The following is a 24,345-nucleotide window of genomic DNA, read 5'->3' on the forward strand; positions in this document are numbered from 1 at the left end:
AATCTTAGGTTTAAATAGTACGTTTATTAGAAAATATACACTACTTACTTCGATAAAACTTAACATTATGTTTTATAGAAGACTTCTTAGTGGTAATTCTTATTTGATACATCTTACTAATATTATAAATGCCAATGTTTATATGGATGGATGGATAAATGGATGTTTGTTTGAAGGTATCTCCGGAACAGCTCAACAGATCTCGATGAAATTTGGCATAGATGTAGAACATAGTCTGGAAGAACACATAGGCTTCTTCGGACGGAGTCGCAGGCGACAGTTTCAGTATAAACCTGCAAGAGTTTTAAAACTAATTGTTTACTAATTTAAAAAAATATTAGACTAGGTTATTCCCCAGTCTAGTTCCAAAATCTGGCGTACTAAGATCATTAAGACACCTACTATTTTCCGTCGGGTAAACGCATTACTTGTCTTATAAACTAGCATCAATACTAAATTGGAAGAAAATTTTCCAGTGCATGTTAAATATATTTTTCATTTAGGAAGTTTATGAGTAAGCTTTTACCGAATAATGGTTTGACACTTCACCGTCACACGGAAGCTCTTGCGCCAACACATGAATTCAAATGAGACATTTCCTCGTAACCCTAAAGCCAAAACTGTCCAACGGAAACCGACCAGGATGTCCTCTCCCCTTATGGCGGACTGTCTCCTTCGCATCCAGACAGACTTATAACCGCCTCAACGCTTTAATATATGGCGGTATCGGCCATTTTGTAACACTTGCGCGTGCGTCGCTTCCTGCGACCGAAGGAGCGCTACCTACCCATTGTTTCGTAGGAGGGGATCTATGTGACCCGAATAATGATAACCTGTCCACTTTAAGTGTCGAAATGAAAAAAAAAACCTATAGGCTCCAAGGATTTTTTTTAACTTTAATTTATTCCTTTGACGACAAGCAGATTCTTTGGGCGTTCCAAAACAATAGCTGGCAGGTAAACTCTGGAACGTGTTAATGGAAAAAACTAACGTAATTTGAGGTGTAAAATACTGTAGCTAAAGATCTACGTTGTACGAAAATGAAATTCTAATGAATGCTAAAGTTTTGTGTGTTTTGTCGGAGAAATATGGGCTTTACAAATTTAACAATTACAAACGGGAATAACAAATGTTTTAGTACCTATAATAGCGTAAACGGCATAACGGTTACGTAATATTTATCAAAAGCGAAAAAGAAAGACATTAAATCTCATGTTTTGTTTGATGATGTCTGCAAATCTGAACCTATCGGATGTATTTTTCCGAGGTAGACTAAAGCTTTTATTTAAATTTATCATTATGGATGATTGTATAGGGTTACCACAATCAGGAAAATTCCAAAAAAAGGGAAAATTTAAATAATGGTATACATAGTTGAGCAACAAAAGTTAGCCCTGAGGCCGGGAAATACGGTCAGTTGAAGAGGTAACGGAGTTCTTACTCTGAAAACTTGGTCACAGCTTCATTAAGACGAATGAAGAAGACGCACGTGACGTAATGGAATGTTCTTTAACAAATTGTAGTTACCAACTTTGGTGGGCAACCGGCACCTATGATAATAAAACATTCGATGGAAAGATACCTACGTCAAGTTTAGGGAGTTTTTATTCTTGTGCCTTATGCTAGTTTAATGACATGTACCTACATTGAGTGTCTAATTGGTATTCATCTGAGCGCGTGTAGACCACGCCGCGGTGGGGAAGGGTTATTAGCCGGCGCCGCCTCCGCGCCCAGGCATACTGTACCGAGGCCTGCTCGCGAGCGCCGCACGCTTGCTCACCAAACGCTAATTTACTTCGTCAATATTTCAAGTACGGTGATTGAAAATGCAAACGGTAGCCGGGCCGGTGGCTGGGAAGGCAAGATGTCGGCATAGCTGATTGACGTTGATATACGGCTGTGTCACATCGAGCCAGCTCAATCCACCGGCGTTCAACGAGAGAAGACCTAAAGGCGGATGCTCCCGTAAAGAAATTGCGATCGCTCCCGTAGCGCGCGACGGGGCGAGTCTGACAGCTGTCATTGCGCGCCCTCGCCGGATTCGCTGCGGCTGCACCGTGGATGATATTTATTTTTAATCATACACGACGATGTTCCCGTAGAGTGCGACCGGCTCTGTGCGCGCGTGACGAACCGATACGAAAAACACGAGAGAATGGCGAACGACGAAGTGTTGGGGCCGCGTAAGACAATGTTCGTTCTAGTGATTGTTGTGGGGTGTTTCGCTGTCTTATGGCCTAGGATACTGTCCCCGCTGATCCTGGGGCACACCCAGGAGCAGCTGAAGCCCAACCAGTTCGACCGGGAGGCAGGTAACGTCGGTATTTATAACTTTAGCTCAATGTCAATAGCAGCACATTACGCGACGTTTTCATCGCGCTCTAAATCTAATTAGGTCGATGATTAATTAATGGAAAAAATACAAATAATATAACAAAAGTATTAAAATCCATTTAGTCCGCTAGTAGAATTCAATTTACGACAAACCATTAGTAAAATTAACATTATCTCTTGAAGCAACTGATTGTTCCTAATTAATAAAATATGAAAGAAAAATAGAATAAGATTTTCAATTTATTTATGTATTATAAAGCTGATCTTAAAATATGTATTTCTAGCTTAATCATGAGGCAAAAATTTATTTGCATTTAGCAATATTTTCTTTTGTCTAGTTAAATATTCTTCAGTCCAATTGTTGACACTAAGTATTTGTGTTTACAATAGTTCTGATTGGAATGTGGTAGGTGGGTACTTGTTTAATTAACGGAAAATATGTACATATATTATTTGTTTGGATATGCAATACTATCTTTGGATATTCAAGTCTTGTTTAATTTAATTGTCTTGTCTAAATCTAACGGCAGTTTTATAAAAATAATAAAAATATAACATCTAAATTGAAAAACATATCCCTGGCCTTATCCAACTCCCGTTGGAAGCACAAGACCGGCGGCCAGCCTTTCTCCAACCCTACTTGGGAGGAAGATATTAAAATTAAATATAATAAAAACTAAATAATGAATCACTAAATTTGAAATAATAAAAAAAATTACCTTACTTGGTGCAGTACTATACCAATCCTTGAAATGGTTGTATTAACAACAGAAATTATATTGGGATTGGCCGTTATTAAATAAACTATCAAATAAAAACATACATAAAAATCATGGTCACTTTAAAGATAACTTTAGTTATTTAATTCTGTATTCAATATATCCTTTAATCTGGTTCAAAAGCTTCATTAAAAATATATAAACAAAATAGGCTTTTAATTGATAAAAATAAAGTTAATGAGACTATCTTAATCAAAGTTCTACCAGTTGTTTAAACACAAGTAAATAAAATTATTAATTAAAGTATTAAACAGTTGCAATCATACTTATTATTTAAGTTACAGTTTTTTGAAACCATTTTAGTTGACCATATTATTTCATATAGTGTTGATAATATAGGGAAACACAATAGTTAAATGATAAACCATACATTCCGGAACATATCGGTCTTATTGTGCTGTAGGTAGTTTTAATTTTTAATATTTTGCCTGTGACATTACTCCTTTAATTAAAATTATTCTCAATGTATTGTGAAACTATTTAGGATGCTGTGAGGTTATGTTCGAGACGGAAGTGGCAGTGTTGGAGCTTGTCAACGAAGTTTGCAGTTCAGCTATTGGGGTTGGTGGAAAATTATCCACGTATGCTGCGGCTGAGTGCCGGAAAGCAGTCAATGAGACATGTGGTCTCGATATAGCTGCTTTTCTCAAACGAAGTGACAATGTGGGCAAGACAACAAAGATGCTTCTAGAAACTATGAAGAGTAGTAACAGTTCGTGCTTGAAGGAACATTTTGGTGTTCATTTGTATCTGAACACACATACAGCATTGAACTCTTGGACCCAACAGGACAGTTAGTGGATTTTATTAGTGTGGAACGCATTTTATACTAATCTTAACAGTTGTGGAGTTTTATAGTTGAGCCACTAACTTTTTGCCAGTAATTTTATAGAAAAAAAACTAACACAATTTGCACATTGTCAACAAACATTTTGTTCACATCTTTTATAAAATTTGATCTTGTACTAACTGGCAGTTACTAATATTATAAATGCGAATGTTTAGATGGATGGATGGATGGATGTTTGAAGGTATCTCTATAACAGCACAATGGATCTTGATGAAATTTGGCACATACGTAGAACATAGTTTGGAAGAACACAAAAGCCACTTATTAAATTTTTATTAATTCCGCGCGGACGAAGTCGCGGCGCGACAGCTAGTATGTAAGATTTGAATTATATGTTCAAATTTATCCATTACTTTGTAGCAATAGTTGAACTATTTTGTATTAAATATACTTAAGAAATTTGATATGAAAATATTTCTGTCTTCAATTCGCCTTATAATTGAGTATCAATCAATCATAATGCGCTTTTTGTTATACTAAGTTTCACAAACAAGATCGAAGTGGGTGAACGATTTCAGCGGCCGTGGTTTGTTGGGCCGGCGCCAATCTTCTCAAAGACCAATGTCAGCTGCTGACCAAGAGATTATATACTTTGATGTCAGCATATTTCGCGAATGTTTGCAATAATTAATGTTTGAATTTGGTTTCGAAACGGATTTACGTTCGTATGTGAGTCTTGTGTGTAATTCATGAACCTAACTTCTTTTGAATATCTGCCTACTACCACTACTACCACTATTGGTTGTTGGTTACATAATGAAAATAATTTGGTATTTTTTTATAAACTTAAAATTTTATGTAATCATAAGGCCTCTGACTTGGTAGGCTTAAGTTCCTTATTGGGAATCTTTATTAAGCAGAAATTGTAAAGTACGTATATTGCCAAATTCTGTAAGAACGCTATACAGTTATTAATAAATAAAAATTACACACATTTTTATCTCTCACGTTTACGAAAACTTAATTGTTAAACAAATAAATTCCTATAACTATAAATTTCTATTTGGCTGATTTCCCATAATGTCTAAAAACAAAGTTGATTTTTTTGCAACAGAATCCTAGAAGTACTTTGAAATAAAACAGATGTTCATTACAATATTCCTAAACACAAATTCCTGGTAAAAAACCCTTCTAAGAACTTTTGGGCGTTACTTATCTTAATATTTATAACTAAAATTCTGAGGAATATGAACGATGAAAAATAATAAAGCTATGTTTACACCTCTATTCTAGGTTCCTATTTTAGCTGTTTAGGTTTAGGCCGCTTGATTGTATTATTAAACAAATCCTAGATACTTGTAGATGAATTGAAATAGCCGTATATTGTTATCGTGACGAATTCCTAGTCAAATGTGGTTTAAAGTATACCGTGAGGTACGCTGCGCCTGCGCATGGTGTCGACTACTAATTACCTATCGGTGTTCTACAACATTCTTTGCGTAAGGGCAACCGTTTGCTAGGTCTGATCATTGGTACCATGACATGGTTTTGTCACTTGAATAGATTAGATATTGTAATTAAAGTTTAAAGTTTTACTGACAGACGTTCAATGATTACTTAATCAGATCTTTGCAATATATTCTTCATACAAAATCCACCTTCTGTCTGCATAAATATTTAACTGATGCTTGTCTTTAATAAACGAAGGATTTTTGTAAGGAATACTCAAGGGTTCGTTTAAGAACTTATTTAGAAATCTTTGGTGTAAAATACAATGGTTTGTTATATCTGACCGGAGAGAAGTCGGACGATAAATATTCCGTTGTATATCTTCCGGTTCATGTGCAAATGTAAACAGTGTACCGTCGCTTTCGCGTCTCGGTTTGTGGCGCTACTCAAGACTCGTTTTCTCGTTTGTTAAGAACAAAAGTATTTGAGACGACATTGTTGTCTGATGGCCATGTGAGGTCGCGGCGGGGCGCGGCCATCACGCGGTTACCTTTGGACTTACAAACGCACTACGGACATTTCTTTACCATCTTTATGCAAATGTAATATTACTTTCTAATAGTAAAACTAAGCTATGGGTAAAACTGATGAGTAAATGAGATTTAAGAAGAGTAACGTTAGTATTCGTAGGTTCCGAATTAGATTATGTACTGTTCAAAAAGTTTAGTTTTGGCTGTTAACACACTGAAAGTACAGTAAATTTTGATGTAAACTTTTTGTGTGGGGAGTTTTGTGCGTTCATTATCGGTGAAAGTAACTTTAAAGTTTCCTAAATTATATACAAATCTTTATATAGGTTTAATTTGATATTTGGTCATAGTTTTCGACCTTACAAGTTTTATTCGAAATTGGTTTTCTTTAAAAAATAAATCACAAATTGAATATTATACAATTTACTGATCGGTAGGTACAAACGTATGCTCTTAACACGTCTTTGTTAGATAAATATATTAGTTAACAGGGTCAAATTATTATGTCAAATATCCTTGTGTAATATATCGAATAGGCCTTGTTGCTAAACGACATACAAATATAACAGTAGACCTTTGATTAGACCTAAGTTTTTTCTATAATGTTTCTTATAGGCTTTCTCATAGGCAGAGTAAAACTCGAAGGACTCTTTGAACTTTCTCCACTGTTAGCTATACTCGTCTTCAGTTTCAAATATTTCACAAAACCGATCGTGTGCTAATGATGTCTAAATGGCTGTAAGTGTGGTACGGCACTTAGCGTCGCACCTCTTGTGTCGCAACTGCGCATGCGCATCTAACGTATTTGCTCAGCGACATCGTTCCAAGACAGCTTTGCATAAGTCAACCTCAACAGTTCTACAAACCTACAATTCAGTAAAGGTGTTAACTTGCTATGTAGCACAGATAAATGATGGGAGTGGTGAACTGATATACCAATCCTTATGTTTGAACTACCGATTTTCTGGTCAAGGTTGTGATCTTTTGAGAACATCTGTTTCTAATGAAAATTTGGCATAAGTCTTATTCCTATAAAAATTACATATTCTCAAAGCGATATAATATTTGGATATGTTCATTGTTGGCATCCGTTTTGTTACCACGAGATAAATGACGTATCGTGGAAACGATTTGAGCATCTGCTACATAATATAAACAATTTGTCCACACAATTTGCGTAGCCGTTGGCCTATAGTGGTTGATGTCTATGGAGCTGCGGGCCTTGATCCCATATGGTTTATACACAAATTAGGTAATACGACAATTGACAAACTAGGTCGAATTGTACAGCCAACGATGGTCTGAGCGATAAGCGATAGCGGTATTTGAATTTAGTTTGAATTAACTGCTTAGTTATGCTATCATTCACTGACTTTCTAAGCGGTCTTAGCTGCCGCTAGCCAATCAGATATTTAGATCCGTTTAAAGAATTCAATTATAACTTTAAGTCGGTAAGTTCATTTTTATCCCGCCATTGAATTGTAACTTGTGGCCAGTGTCATGAATTTTATCCGCGCCAGTTTGGTCGCTGCGTCTTTTCGGGTCACATATTTCCCGCTAGAGCCGAGGGTCGATTGCGCCTGGCTGTTAATCACATGTTGGCAACTTGACGCCAATGAGTCAACAGTATCTATGACTGATGCTTCTATATTTGGATTATTTTAAACACTCCGTCGCGATAAGGATTTCTGTAATAAGTTTATATTTAATTTTTTTGGATTAGGTTTACCGCAAATGGCGTAAACAATGAAAGACCAGTTTCTTACCCCAAAAGTATGATTAAATCAATTTTCTTACAAAGTTGCCTTGTTTGTGCTCTTATGTTATATTTTATTTTAACAATTATGAAAATTAACGTTTTTTTTAATTGGTAGATATCATATTAAAAAATTAATTGATAATAATAACAAAGTTGGTGGTCTGCTCACTATTATTTGTTCACAATAATATAGTTTTTACTAAGAGCATGTTTTAACATTGCATTTTTTTTCTTGATCAACATTAGGTTTGGTGACCAGAAGTCAATGAAGACTAAGTCTTGCAAATGTTCCTGTTCGACCTATGAAGATCCCCCTTCCCAATTCACAATGTTAATCTCCTTTTGCATTCAACAGCTTTAAAACAAGAGCGGTCACCGATTCGAGGGATGGGCCCTCATCCCGCGCTGCGAGAAAGAGGGCGAGCGATTCCCCCAGGAGTGCCGCCCGTCCAGCCAAGACCGCCGACGCCTCTACCACCGCACGTCAGGGTACGAACTTCCCCACTCTCTGTGTACTACGATGTTGAGATTAAGGTCAGTCGACGGTGTGACAGTGTGCCGGCTTCTGCAGGTAGGACTGGAAGTCATCTTCGATGGTTAAGTAGTGATATTACTTGAAATAAATGGTCTTTGATAAAGAATGAACTGGGAATCAGATAACAAAGCCAAAATATGTTGCTTAGTAGAGGAAGCTCATATGATTGCCCAAAATCCTTAACCACCCTCAACCTCAATGGTTTTGGCATTTTGCACGTACAGATGAAAGTGGCGGTTTCTTATCCGAGTTACTTTTAGTTTTTAATTAAATTCAAGTCATTACAATATATGGTTGCTTTTACCTTAGACGGTGACTTCCGAAATAACTTAACTGTTAGCGCTAAGCATCGGCTGACTCACAATTAACTTGTAAGTATGTATGTGTATGTAGTTTAGTGTGTGAAGTAGATGTAATAAATTTATTTAGTAATTTAACTTGTTTGTTTTAATAATTCTATTAGACTAGATTCCCATATAAGGTAAGTTAATACTCTTCATTAAATGAATTTTAAAATTTTCAGCATATTTTATATACGTGATTTCATATCATAAAGAAATGCTATAATTAAATGTACCTACCCTTAATTTATTAGTAGTCCTACTTTGATTTGTAGATGTAGGAAAGGATAATAAACATCTGCCTATAATGCTATATGGAAATTCAAGAGTTCTGTCTACACTTCTATTTTGCGAGCATTAGTTAATATATTATCCATAGTCACGGTGTAAAGGATCTTGGTTTAATACTCTAGTCTATGTTTTCAATATTAATTTTGGAGTAGTACTTTATAAGGACCATAGACTAAATAAAGAGAAGACATGGAGGGTATTTCTATATATTGCATTCAGAGTCTTATTGCGATGTTATGTAAGCTGACAGTAACAAGGGCGCGCATTGCTCCAAAAATAATGTCTATGACATCATGCGTGTTGCTGTTGATTCTTTTTATGAAATGTTGGGGTGTGGTACAAGTTATAAGCGACTGGTATCGATGATATTCCGAAATTTATATTTTTTACACTTAAAGATTTACTTTATATGGATGTGAGAGGATATCTTAAATACATTTTTATAGATTTTATATACAAAAATAAAACTATATCTATTGAAAATTAATAGTACATAAATTACGTAAATTAATTAATATAGCTGTCACAAGTTTTGTTACGAGTCTCTCAGTTCAACCAGTTAAGATCACAATATTACAAAATATGAGCATGTTAAAATGCATTTTATTGAAATTTTCCATTAAATCGTATGAATTTTATATCCGATCCAAATAAAGACTCAGAAACGCAGCGAAGATAACAGAATATTAGCTAAGCTTTATCCCAATTTTCCTTTTAAAAGCAAAGTAAATAAAATAGAATGTCTATGATAGCTGCTCACCTTTTGCAGCAGCTGTTTAAACTTCCTCGAATAGCATTTGGCTCATTGTCAAGTTGCGGCCTATCTGTTAGTGTCATTCGGACGACGTCCCGCCTAACGACATTGTCTTGTGACGTCACAGTTACGTCACTACGTACAATCAGCGACAAAAGCTATTTTATTTAGACGCATTCATTGGTTGACATGTACACATAGAAGAAATTAAATAAGTAGCATTATTTGCTAACACTAAGGTAGGATAACACTAATCAGTACCGACATTAGGTTAGGGCGCGGTTAGGCGACCGCCCAGGGCGCCGGACAGATCTATGAATTAGACAGTTTCATATAACCGTGTTATACCCTCCAAAGATAGATTAAAAAAGGTGGCGTCGTAGAAATTTCGCCTAGGTCTCTGGTAGCTCTAAATCCAGCAATGACTAACTACTAATAGAACTTTAATTTGTCTCATTCTCTTAAGGTCTGATCTGCAAATACATAACAACATTCTACTAGGACCCAATAGTTAAGGTTTTAGGAATGAATGTAAATACCTACAAAGATCATACAATGTACTGAATATCACAAAATCAATTACCGTAAGCATAATTTACAAGTTATTTAGAACAGTTACAAATTAACGTTATTAAACGTATACTGAGCAGGACTGTACCAACATTTGTTTGTCAAATATTTAAGACGAAATTTTGAGTAACCTCTATGGTGCAATGTACCAAAATATTTTACATGATAATGTAAAGATAGACAAGTTAAACGTTTCGGTCATTTGCTTGAGTGGCAGCGGCACGTTATATTGACAATGAATGGCGTCGAAGTCAATAAAATGAAAAGAGCTAATAAACAAAGTGATAAGACTTACTATTGTCGTCATGTCATACACGTCACTACCGAGAGGCCCAAGCTTTTTTTTTTTTTTTTTTTTTTTTTTTTTTTTTTATAGTGGGGAAATGCGTTACGCATACCACCGCGCCCTAGAGGGGAAAGGCGCGGTGGTTATGTCGGACTCCCTCCTACAGAAGACTACCGACTAAAACCCCACTGTTTCCCTCAGCTCACCGAGCACCAGGGTGTGGGCACGCTAAAGCATTCATCACACTCCCCGGTGGTGATTGGCTGACGCCTCCGCTGCAATCATCGTGCCTCGTGCTCGCGCGGGAAACCAGCGCTTCCTCATCAACTCAGAGTGACGAGCTTCCCCCTAACTCGCCACTCGAGTGCTGTCAGGGTGGCAGGGTTCGAGCGAACGCTCTCCTCCTCCCCCCTCTGCGGCGGCTCCGGTTGGGGTCCTGACTGGACGCCTCCCTGGCTCGTTCCGCGTCCTCTTTTAGGCGTATGACCTCCTCGCAATATCCCTGCACGGCATGCCATGCGTCGTGGGATCCCACCATGACTTTTACTATGGCCGGCAGGGAGAGGTCCTCCCCAACTACGGCCATGAGGTCCTGCCTTTGTGCCGACCAAGCCTGGCACTCCGCCAGCGTGTGTTGTGCCGTGTCGTCAAGGCAACCGAAACAGTGGTGACACACTGCGGACGGCTCCCTCCCAATCCGACACAGATAACTGCCGAAACATCCATGCCCCGACAGCACCTGCGCCAGACGGAAGGTCACCATCCCGTGCGCCCTCCTCACCCACGACGTCAGGACTGGGCCGATTGCCTCGATCGTCCTGGATCCATACTGCGACTGGCGGAGGCGGCATTGCCATCTGGCCATTGCTTCCTCTTGCCGTTCGTCGCGATATCTTTCGACTTCTACCCTTGATGGCGGAGCACCGTCAACAAGGGTTTTACGCTCGCGCCACGAGTGGACTGCCGCGAGCACTTCCGCCTGCAGTACCCATGGCGGAGAACCTGCCAGGGCGCAAGCCGCCTCAAAAGAGATGGTGCGGTATCCTCTTATAATTCTGATAGCCAAGGATCTCTGAGGCCTATGCAGAATGTCTACCGTACGCTTGCTCAAGGCGCCGCTCCATACTGGAGCGCCGTAGAGCGCCATCGAGCTTACCACTCCGAGAAAAAGGCGCCGGCAAGCCGCCTTCGGGCCACCGATGTTCGGCAGCAGACTGCTGAGCGCACCGGCTGTGCGTAAAAGTTTGGGACCCAATGTCCGGAAGTGGCCCTCAAAGGACCACCGTCCGTCCAGCATGAGACCCAGGTATTTCATGTGGGGCTCCACTTTAATATTTACTCCACCGACTGTTATATGGGATCCTGGAGGGGGTTTCCTCCGAGGGCCATGAAAATATAAGGCCTCCGATTTGTGAAGAGCCACCTCCAGGCCCAGGGCCCGAATTCGGCTGACAACTTGGGCCACTCCTGCCGTGCCGATCCTCGCACTCTCCCAGTGTGTGGGCGCTCGTGCCGTCACCAACGTGTCATCTGCGTAACAGGTTACCTCTACCCCTCGGATTAAGGAGCCCCGCAGGACCCAGTCGTATCCCACGTTCCACAATAGGGGGCCGAGGACCGAGCCCTGCGGAACCCCACAGGTGACCGTGTGAGAACGCCACCCGTTCCGGCTCTGGTATGAGATCGACCTGTCTGACAGATAGTCCCTCAATATCCGGTAAAGGTACTGGGGTACCTGGTGATAACGGAGTGCCTCCATGATAACGCTCCAGGGCAAGGTGTTAAACGCATTCGCGATGTCCAAGGACACCGCGAGAACAACCTCACCCCGAGCTACGGCCTCCTCCGCTATCCTTTTGACCCTCAATATTGCATTGATGGTGGATCGGCCGCTCCTGAAGCCAAACTGATTGGCATTTAGGTCTGGGCCGACCGTCACCAAATGCTTCTGCAGACGATTCGCGATGATTCTTTCGAATATTTTCGCCACTTCGTCGAGAAGAATAATCGGGCGGTACCCTGCTGGGGAGTCAGGCGATCGGCCCTCCTTTTTCAGCAGGACCAAGATGCCATTCTTCCACAGCAGGGGAAAACGACCACTAGCGAGGCACTCGTTCATGAGCGCGACCACTGTCTCCTCATACGCGTCCGCGGCCAACGCCCAGGCGCGGCCCGGTATGCCGTCTGGGCCCGGGGCCGTCCTTTTGGCACGTAGCCGGCGGATCGCAGCCCCGAATTCACCAGAGGTAATGGGTGGGACATCTTCTACGGTGTCAGGATTTTCACTTCTCGGTACCCTGAACGGTGGCGTATGCGCCTCTCTGCACGGAAATAGTGTCGTCACTACTTCCTGCACCAGACGGGGCTGAAGGCTCTGCGTCAGAGGCGGTGTCCTTTGCCTTAATTTCCCTCGCACCAAAAGATAGGGGCGGCCCCACGGATTTTGATTGAGGGATTCAATCATCTCCTCTCGCGCCCTATCTTTTGCCTCGGAGATCGCTCGGCACAGATTGCGCCTCGCGTCTCTGTAGGTACTCTGCAACCTCGCCTCAGTGATCGGGTCTCTGTGACGCCTTCTCCGGTATCTCTGGTACCGGCGTCTCGCAGATACGCTCACCACCCGCAACTCTGCGATCTCTGCGGACCACCAGTACACTTGCCGTTTCTTGGGAATGGGGCCTTGCCGCGGCATCGAAGAGTCGCAAACGCGAGACATTGATGCGCGCAGCGCGGCAGCCCTTTGGTCCACGTCCGGTATGCTCACTCCAGGTGACCATGTTTCCACCTGTGCGGCTTCTCTGAGCAAGTCTGGGTTTAATCGCCTCACCACCCACCGCGGAGTGTCACGATGGGGCGACTCCGGGCCCTGGTGGACTGGGACCGTTGTTGTCTCCGACAGGGTGAAGCGGATGTAGTGGTGGTCTGATAGCGACTCTACCCCTTCCACTACCTCCCATCCGTACACCCGTCTTGCCGTCGCAGGGCTTGCGAACGACAAGTCGACGATTGATTTACCCTGTGGCCGAACGCATGTGGGTCACCGAGAGGCCCAAGCTATCTTAACTTGATGTGACTAGGCCTTAGTCAAATACGCTGGTATAGTGACTTAATAAGCGAGAGTTGTCCGGTCACGACGGGCGAATTCCATAAGCGAGAAATTCTGATAAGGGTAACTTCTGTAAGCGAGAACAATTTCGCGTTCTCTTTGACTCTCGCTTAACCAAGAGCGACTGTGGCTAAACTATCAAGACATTACTTTGGTTTAATCCAAAGCTTTAGTCGCTGTTCTATAGGTTTTCAACTTAATGGCGGCTCCCAATTGCAGACGAAACGCTGCATAGTACACAATTTTAAGTATCGGTGTGCCGTAGGCATGCATGGAGGAAAACAACTTGAACGCACTGAGCCTACCTGTGAAGATGCGCTCACGTACGACAAGCCTTCGTAAATTTTGAATCTCATTATACCTGGTTGACGATGTATTTGCTTAGCGTATTATAGACGCATAGACCAGTCGTCCTTCAGCGTTGCTATTTTGGTGAATCCGGCTTTCATTTTTACTTACATTACGAATATTTAGTGAATCACAATATGATAGCTGAATGTGTAAAAGGAAAATCTTTGAAGTCGTTTATCCTATTCTGGATTGACACTGTAAAAACGATCGTATACAAACAAGTGGCATCTTTTTTATTCTGTATGACAAAAAATAGATAATAATGTTTTTGTACAAGGTAACCGGCAGGGGAAACATACGGAATTTTTCTGAGCCGTTCCTTAATTAAATGTTGTCAATGACTAATTCAACTATGTAGTCTTTTTAATGTCTTCATTCATACTTATAACGATTTATGGTGAGTTTCTGAGATTAAAATTTCTGTATAAAACATATCGTCATCCCTGTCATTATCTATCTAATATATATAAAAGAAAGTCGTGTTAGATACACCATTTATAACTCAAGAACGGCTGAATCGATTTGACTGAAAATTGGCGGGCAGGTAGCTTAGAACCAGGAATAGGACATAGGATAATTTTTACCCCTTTTTTTTTTATTCCGCGCGGATTTGTCGCGGGTAAAAGCTAGTCTTTGATAAAACAAAGATAACAGTATGTTTTAAACGGAGTATTTGGTCTCGAAAATCCATGGTTTGACAATTTTCTTTAAAGAAATACGGTAGCTATTTATTTCAGTACAAACGAATAATATACCTACTTACGTTTGTTTTGTACGTTTGTATGCATTGTGTAGTTTTAGTGCTCTTACGTCATACTGAAGTGCAGTCATATAGTACAATGTTTTTGTATGTCTGTGTGTAACACTTCAATGTGTAGATGGGCTTCTATACAACGGATACTAGACTATGGTGTTATGAAAACTTTTTATTCTGCTCGTTTAATTAAATAGGATTGTAAGTTAATTTTTTCTTACTGAAATTCCACTGCAGATACTTGTATTGAAACATGTTGTCGTCTTTTTGAAAAGAGGGATTATTATTTTATTTTATACAACAGATGTTATGATGGAAATTATCATGGTAACCTACTGTGAACATACACGATGTTCAAAGTAAGACACTGCGTACACAAGACTAAGTAGTTCTTCGAAAACTGGAGGATTTAGTCGCTTAGCGACTTGCGAAATGTAATGTGATAGGTTCGTACACAGCGCGCGTCGCCGACATTTCTATCTGTCATCGCCAGACAGTCACTTGCAACCTGTTAAGATTGTCGTAAGAAATGCAATTTTCAAGATGGCGGAGCAAATTTATACAGTTGACATGTAGTCGCTATGCTTCTATTGACCTAATACAAGACTAACGTCGACAATCAACGTTATACGGAACGCGCACAACGCGATTCTTGCGACGCAATCATAAAATATTAGTTTCGTTTTACGTTGCCTTGTGTACGAAGGGTTCATACCATTCGTTACATTATCTAATTTGCGAATCGAATGTAAAATGATCAATCCAACTACTATGACTCATTGTAGGTTATGGAGCGTCAAATAATTTTGTTTCTCAATGTTAACGCCAACAGTTCTAATGATGTACTTAGTTCGCCTACACCGTAGGTAGGCTATTCAATCTGCTTACTGTTTCATTAATTAGAATTCGATAGTCATTGAACACACACGTCTGTCACGTCTTCGTTCACACGAAACAAACGTCTTGTTGCTCATGAAAGTCTGCAATGAAAAAGTATTCCAAATCGAGACATATTTCTAAGAAACTGTCACTTGCTGTAGTAGTCGGGTATTTCCGTATCGTATCTCAGTTTATTCAATGATAAATCAATACACAAATCTAAAATCAATCCTATGTTTATATAGTGCTCCATATATCTCTATGTTCTATTCGTAAAACAGGAAACCATGGAGTACCGATGTCGTAAAATCCTAACCGGCCAGTGTTTACTGCGTAGTCTCGGTCGGATGCGCGAGTCGCGTCGCCTCAATGCGATTTATAAAAATAAAAAAATTACTGTAATCATTATAAATAGTCCACATTTGTGCCAGTACGCAGTTCCATCCACTTGCTATGAAGGATAACACGAAAAAGGTTTTTATACATTTTAATTTAACGTATTATAAAATACCATCTTACTTCAAATAAGTGATTAGTTTTGCGAATATAATATTTTCCTTTTATAAACACATATTATGAATAATATATGTACTGAAGAAATAAATAATTTGAACATGTTTTTCGTTTTTGTTAAACTTTTTAGCACTTTGTACAGAGAGGTATTTTTGCATTCTTTTTTATATTTTATTTTATTATAATCACTAATATATCCAACTCTATGTATTTCTGTTTTCATATAAAAGAAGTTTATATAATTTGTATGTATATTGCAGCCCCCGCCGATCCCCGGCATGCGGCCACCACTGGGCTCCCCCGGCGGGCCTGTGCCGGCGCCCAAGTCGTCCATGGGCTTCGTCATGCCTATATACACTATCTGCATCATTGTATTCTTTGTGTATACACTTAGTAAGGTAAGACAGAATTACAATCATTTGTAATTTTGTGCAATATTGGTACTCTATTCTAGATTAGATCATTCTAGAAATATCCCCTATTGAAGACCAACAATATTCAATTCGCTTTCCTAAAATGTAAAAACAATTCAAAAAACAATATGGAGAACATTAAGCCGTATGAAGTATGGAGATTTGTCTGTAATGTCCACCTTTCTTGCTGATTATGTCACATATTTCTCGTTCCCAGATCCTGTTCAAGCGCACAGGGTCTCCGTACGAGAGCGTCGCGCCAGACCCTCAGTTCCGGAGGAGGGTCTTTCGAGATAATTCCCGGTCTTCGCCTGATAAGTTAGGTGAGAACAAAATTTTATTACCAATTAGTTATAGGCGCAAATAGTTTTATCAGGAAATGTTGCCAGTATTAAAAATCATGTTTTCAATTATTTAAAATTTGATTAGTCGGTTTTTTTTAACATTTCAATAACAGTACAAATTTTTTATCATCAATAGATTTTTTTTAATTGCAATTCCATAGATTTCTTCCTTTATTATTACTACGTTAATTTATGTAAAAATGTTGCTAGTAAATCTCTTTTTTAATACGTTCAATGCCGTTACGGTTTTTTTATAAATGAACACGCCAGAGTTGGTAGCACTGAAAGTGTTAAAATCTAGTCTATTCCTTGCACAAGCAGGACCAAAGGAGAGGGATGCCAGTGAGTATAATGTTAACATTGTTTATTTTTTATTGATATTGTATTTTTAATTAATTTTATTCTTATAATTGGCTGCTTGTAAAGCGGACAGGAAACACCCGTTATCGTATAAAAAATGATAAAATAAAAACAATAAACTGCAACTTTGTAATATTAAAAATAATATTTTAATTAATGAGACGTAAATTTCGGTGAATTCTGATTATCGATTCATAGAATTATCCGTTTAATGCTTAACTCCGCTTTCCTGTTGTGAAAGAGAGCGCAGTTTTCTGCCTTATGTTCTTGAGTGCTTATTTATTTAATCACGTATATATAATATACAATTGTTTTTATAGGACGTCATGTATTGTTTTTTTTTACATATAAAATGCAGTGAATCACGCATTAGAATGCAGAGCAATGAATAATCGTATAATTATTATTGCAATTAAAATATAACGCACGCATATTTAATGCGTAATTTATAACTTGTTACAAAATTAAGGCAAAATATCGAAATTGTCAAAAAAAAAAAAATTGACACTATAAATTGTTATACGGGGCTGTTATTCATATTAGTTTAGTTTTAAAGTTTTGTAGCAATAACAAAAAAAAGCAATTTTATTCCATATTTTCCTTCCACCGAAAGTTATCCTACAGATATCTACCCGTACGAAGCTGGGTTAGATTTCGAATGTCTGGTATATTGTAGAATGTTCCCGAAGGTTTATAGGTATTAACGTTAGGTGTGTGATAACTTAGGGGACGTGGAGTTGGAGGCGCTCCGCGCGAGGCTGGCGGAGACTGAGCGCGCCATGCAAAGGATCGTCCGCCAACTGGCACTCCACGACGCGGTACCAGCCTGCGGGGCCTGTGATCAGTTGGATTGCCATGCTTTTTATAGATCATTTTATATTGGTCATATTCGATGTTGAAGCCAACCATTTGATAATACATTCAAACGTTTCATCGTTTAAGTCGAGCAACAAAGGTGCTTGCTGATATTTTCACCGAAATCTACTTTGATAAAGATAAAATTGATTTGAACCATATTTTACGTGATATTTAAAGATAAATTATTTTTAATAATGATTAGGATAATTTTTTGCACTGGCAATCCAACTCAAAACAAGAGCTTTTTTCAAATATGCGTGGTGTTACCTTAGTTGTTAATACCATAGTAGCTTGCGGCATGGTGACGGTTAGGCTCTTTTACTTACGGGCCTGTGTTTTCTGCACGCAAGACCAAAATGAATGAGTTTTGACGGGTTGTGGACTGGCAGAAATTATGCAACTTGATTCCTATTCCTAATATTAGATTGACGTGAATTGAAAACTAAACCCATTTTTAATTTTTTACGACCAGTAAAATTAACGATCCTGCATTTAATAATAACATTTATATTTCCTTTTTTTTAATTCTTGTACTATTTTTACTTTATGTTTCCAGATAAATATTGTTTATTACTTTTATTAACGCATTGACCATATTTATTTTTAATATTTTTTTTAATCGCAAAACAATTGACATACACAGACTGTCACTTTGACATTTGTTTTTTTTAATCTTTGGAAAAGGCAATGATTTTATCGAGAATGCAAGTTGAAATGAATTTGCAGTATATAAGTATTGATACATTGTTATAGCAATTGGCTATAGTCCAAGGTGTAAGCCCAATCGTCTGATGAACCAGTTATTTTGGTCTTAGCGTCCTTCGCTATGTTTTTATTATTATTTATTTTAGTAGTTTTATTTAAGATAAAATAATTTAGAACAAAATTCAATTTTAAATATAAATAAAAAAACAAATTAAGTTTTTAGAATTGAAAAATGTTTCTAAGAAAGACGATACGAAGTGTTAAAACGACATCTTAAAAAAATAGTTATTATTTTTCCTTAAAAAAAAATCTTTAAATTCATTAAAAAAAAGTCAAAAATAAATTGAATAACATTTGTAAAAAGTCGTTACGTTATAATTACAACGTTAAAATTAATGGCAACATTTGTGGCGCGCAGTTGTGACGGCCATCTCAGGCCTGGTGGCGGAGGTGCGGCAGCAGATGGAGGCGGGCGACGTGCGGCAGGTCACTGCATGTCCAATATACCAGCTTTACACTTGTATACTATATTTACAATATATTTTATACCAATTTTACAAGATACTGTATACCACTTTTATACAAGACCAAGGTACGCGTAATATTACAATGTAACGCAGCCCGATATTTACTATTTTATATTTCTTAATTTGACAGTAAAGCCATGTGATATATTGCATTTACACTACAATTTACAATACACGAAGCTCGTGACAATACAAAAAGTACTGCCATTTAACTATTTAAAATAGTATTTGATGATTTGACACTGCAATAAATTCAATTTAAGAGTTTAATGCCATTCTGAGATATTAAATGAATACAGTCGCTGTATAGATTCCTATACAAATCTGCACATGAAATCACACAACATAATATGCAAGTGTAACACTGGTATGATTATTTTATTTTGTGCTAATTCATTTGATTTGTTATTTGTTGATTTTTTTTTAATTTCCCTCTGTAACCAAACCCGATCTTAACGTGTCTTCTTTTCTAACGTCAAATTCAACATAAAGATGATCTTGTAATAAAAAAACTATAGAAGACATCTTAGAAAACCTATCTATTTTCTCTTGCCTCTATTGCCTCTTTCATTTAACTGTGAAAAACAATTAAATCTCGTTTCTGTGACGCATAAATTGAAAACAATTATTGCTTAAATTCATTTAGTACAATGAAAAGAACAATCTTGTGTATTATTATTTTCAATCACTGTGTTATGAAACAATATTACCGTGGATTGAGATGCACATGTCGTAATACGCATTTGGCAAATCCATGTAACCTCTTTACAAATCGGTAATAACCTCAAAATATCTTTGGCGTGCAAATTTTCCCGCTTCACTGCAGACTTGTCAAACTGTTCGTTTTGGTAAAGGTAAATTGATGGTTACGTCGATTTTGACAAGAAACTATTTGTTATATGTTTTTTTTTTTTTTTTAGAAGTGACCTCATAAATCACTAATGATATTGGCTTAGTCATCATCCTTTCCTTGTACTAGTTTGAACATATTATTTGACTACCAAATTTTTAATAAAAGTAACAATAAAATATTTTACCTTTATTTACATTTGTGGTGTTTTAATTTGAAAAAATATTTTTAATTTGTATTGTTTTTTTTTTGCATGTCAAACCCACATTTTTAATTTTTAAATCTGTATCTGACGTTCTTCCCGCCATCGGCTGACAGAATGCACTGAGTTGCCATCAATCTAGTAGAGTTGATATTTAACATAAATAATAAAATATCTATAAAAATATCTGAAAAATAAAAATAATTTATTCTTAGCAAATACTTTTATAATTCGTTGTTTCTTATTTTTTTAGCACTTTTTTATTGTTTTAACGTTTTAGTGTTTGGTCTTCTTTGTTTTTGAGGAATAAATGTAGATTTGTTCTAGTAGATTGAGAGTTGTGCTTAGATTAATATAAATGAAGTTTTTTTTAAATAGTTGTTTGATAAGCAAGTATAAATATAAAATATGCTTTTTTATTGAATGTTTAAGATATGTTTCATTTTTATGCTTTTTAATAGCTTGTAATTGTTTTTTTTTGTGTTGTTTTTAGTCAAATGTGTTTTAACTAGTTTTAGTGGATTGTTAATAGCCAAAATGTATTGTGAAATTTGAAATATATTTAATAATATAATACATTATATAATTCTTAAATTACAGGAGGCACAGGATAACACTCGTCCGTACACTAATGGAACAATTTTATTGAACAGTGGCCCCGTGCAAATAATAGCTAGTGAATTCCAAGAAAATAAAGATAAAAATCAAAGTGAACAGAAAGATAAACCCAAAGATAAAGAAACAACTCCAGACGTAGAACTGACGCAATCTAAAGAAACAGAAAATGGTGAAAAAGATATTGATACTCGTAGAGAAAATACAACTTATGATTTATCATCTGAACCTTTGGCAACACATGAGGAGAAACCATCCCAGGATAATGAAAATGTAATTGAATCGGAAGTTATTGAATCACAAGTACCAGAAAATAATGTTGAGATTAAAGAAGCAGGCGCAGAAAAAATAACAAAACAAGAGCAGGATCAAATACCCGAGGACAAAATAGACAAAGAAATAAAAACAGAAACTTCTTCAAACAAGACAGAAGAAATCATTATAAAGCCAGATGATATTGAAGTAAACGGTGAAGAATTAAGAAATAAAAATGTTGATTTAATTGCATTATCAGAAGGTAAAGAAATAAGTAAGGAAGTACAGTTAGCAGAAAGTACTGAAAGCTTTATTGAAAAAGAAAAGGGAGAAAATAATGATGAAAAACGATCTCGTACAGAACTGCTGGAAGAAGCTCTGATGGAAGAATTATTGAAAGACGAAGAGGAAGAACAAGAGAGTCCAAGTGTTAAAGTAAGTTAACAATCATTTCTAATTTAAACTAATACTTGATACAAATCTAAAACCAAGTTCCTTTTGTGTTTTATAAAAATTCATGCTCATCAGATTTAAATAAATTTTAATTAACTAAATAAAAAAAAATAGCACTAAATTCCTATCAGTGAAAATACTTTCTAAATCGAGCTTAAATCTGAAAAGAAATTAATAATGTTATCTGCAAGTCAGTATGATTTGGTAAGTTTCCTGTGTCTCGTTTTATCGATTTATTTTTGAGTGGATGTATGTTTGAACATGGCAACACTATAAAAGGTGGTGGGTATGGAGGTGACGACTCACGCGGCGGACGGCGGTACCTGCCCGCGCACTCAGCCGCCGCTACCTTCACAGACAACACAGACACAGAAACCACAAGTGAGCTAACAACTAGGAGATCTATACAAGTTTTATCACATCAACATCTCCCTGTTCTTATACCACTCTGTGTGAAAGCACACCAGATATTTGTTCGTCAGATCTTCTCTTCCTTTTTATTAATAACTAGCTTTTACCCGCGACTCCGTCCGCGCGGAATAAAAAATAGAAAACGGGGTAAAAAATTATCCTATGTTCGTTTCCTGGTTCTAAGCTATCTCCCCATCAATTTTCAGTCAAATCTATTCAGCCGTTCTTGAGTTATAAATAGTGTAACTAACACGACTTTCTTTTATATATATAGAAGATAGTATTCAATTGAGCATTATTTACTTTTCTGCTCTATCGAATATGAAACACATTAAAGAACAATAAAACGTCTTTTAGCACGAAGCAGCAGACGTGAAGTCAATATACTTGGAGACGGAGATCCCGCAGCAGACGCGAGTGTTGGTCGCCGACTTCGCGGACAATACCGACCGACACAAACCTGCCAAACATGCACCAGTGAGTCGCTCTCAATTTGTTGAGTGTTTGTTAATTAAATGGCTGTCAATTTACAAATGAACAATTCTATATTAAGTCATACTTGTTTAACTACCTTTTTCAGAATAAATCAAATATTTTGTGTTATAGTTGGTAGTGAGCGGTAAGATGACATTGTCCTTGATACAGGACGCGCCGCGTGACACCCCGGAGAGGGATCCTGGTTAGTTTTTTTGTACAAAATATCTCCGTAATTAACATTAAGAAAAATAAAAAAAAAAATCACAACGTGTAATAGGTCCTTTAGATGCCGGATTCGACGGAAAAGCAAGAACCCGTTAGCATTACAGAATTATTCGATGGGGGCGTCGATTTATGTGAAAAATGAAATTGACATCAACACCCTACATTTGTATTTAGTACATATGCGATAAATAATAAATAAAATATACTTGTTTTTTACTAAAATTAAGGATATTCCGTTTACTTTGCAGAGTCGACAATGGATGACTTTACCACCGCCAGCGCCATGACTCAACCTGCTGAGGTAGGTATTTTTTATTTATTAATAAAGCAAATATCCATACAACATCCCCCAGAAATATTATCCTTTGTTTTATTAAAAAAAAAGTATAAAATGTTCAAAGTATTTTTAGTAATTGTGTAAAATTAAATATTCCTATAGAAAGAAGATGACTTATCAGAAGAAGAAATTGAAGAGGAGATAGAAGAAATAGAGATTGAAGAAGAAATAATAGAAGAAGAGATCGAGGAAGAGGAGATTGAAGAAGACGATGAAGAAATTGATGAACCAAAAAACGCACTAAAGACAAATAAGTAGTCGAAATGTACTGACATTAGATCTGATATTGTAGCGTTTTAACTAATACAGAAGTAGATTTAAGGATACTTAAATATTAATGGACATTTTAAAATTCTCGAATTTCTTCTTCATGATCAGTTTGTTCTATAGACAATTTTTTATTTTTATTTCTTTTTCTTTGGAAATCAATTTTATTTATCTATGTTTATGTAAAAATTTGTTAATTTTTACTTATTACTCAAATTTAGAATTACTTTTATATAAAATCCTTCGTCATTTAACTCAAGGTATGAAATAAAATGGTTTCAAAGACCTGTAATTAAGTTGTGTTTGAGTGCCAAATTTTACTTGTAGCTTTTTGAGTCATTTTGCGTCTTTTTTTATTACGAAATGGATTTTTTTTTCTCTAAAGATCTCTTCAATATTTTGAATTCTTGCAAGAAGTTTTTATATTTAAATATTTAATCTATCAAACTTAAATGTTATTTATATTTATAGTTAGTTTTAGCCGAATGTTCACTCTTATAATTTTATTTATATACAATTTGAATTGTTGGGATTTAATAATATTAGAATTTTATATTAAATGATGTGTTACATATGGTAACATTTACTTTTACATTTTTATAACATCAAAAACGTTTCAGTGTTACCAATTAGAAAACTCAAAATATAACCAACCATAGACTTCTATTGTCATTATACATTTGGCTACACTGAAATGTTTTTAAAATTAAGTAATACAGTGTTTATTACAAGAATAAACAAAAAAAAAAAAATCTAGTAGATTAAATTGCACTGTGTGAGATTGTGGTAGTGAAGATTATGCATTTAAGGTTATTTCATGTTGAAAAATTATTTCATGTTAAATATTTGGTTAAGTTTATTTTGAAAATAAATAGCTTTATTAATGTTCCGCTCGCCTCCTAATAACATAAAAATACCTTTCGTCGCGACGCTTGGACATTCCTATTTTTTTTCAACATTATTATTTTATTGACGTATCATAGACAAATTAATAATGGTAACATTTATACATTTAATAATAGCAT

At 36.9% G+C, this 24,345-nt stretch overlaps 1 protein-coding gene across 4 annotated transcripts; it reads left to right on the top strand.

The window, feature by feature from the left end:
• Window positions 1-1,754: 1,754 nt before the first annotated feature.
• LOC106716768 (resistance to inhibitors of cholinesterase protein 3) lies at window positions 1,755-23,424 on the top strand. Of its 4 annotated transcripts, none has more exons than XM_045681732.1 (11): window positions 1,755-2,312; window positions 3,598-3,906; window positions 7,997-8,130; window positions 16,282-16,419; window positions 16,652-16,757; window positions 17,865-17,956; window positions 20,881-21,585; window positions 22,372-22,491; window positions 22,621-22,693; window positions 22,965-23,017; window positions 23,156-23,422. In XM_045681732.1, the coding sequence occupies exons 1-11, from the start codon at window positions 2,156-2,158 to the stop codon at window positions 23,309-23,311; spliced, it is 2,043 nt and encodes a 680-aa protein (XP_045537688.1). In that variant the 5' UTR covers window positions 1,755-2,155; the 3' UTR covers window positions 23,312-23,422. The 4 variants fall into 4 exon arrangements, with proteins under 4 accessions (XP_045537688.1, XP_045537686.1, XP_045537687.1 ...); XM_045681730.1 differs by having other exon boundaries at window positions 7,997-8,175; window positions 23,156-23,421; XM_045681731.1 differs by lacking the exon at window positions 17,865-17,956 and adding an exon at window positions 19,120-19,187 and having other exon boundaries at window positions 7,997-8,175; window positions 23,156-23,417.
• The last annotated feature ends 921 nt before the right edge of the window (window positions 23,425-24,345 follow it).

The sequence above is a fragment of the Papilio machaon genome, chromosome 16 (assembly GCF_912999745.1).
Source record: "Papilio machaon chromosome 16, ilPapMach1.1, whole genome shotgun sequence".
NCBI classification, from domain to species: domain Eukaryota; kingdom Metazoa; phylum Arthropoda; class Insecta; order Lepidoptera; family Papilionidae; genus Papilio; species Papilio machaon.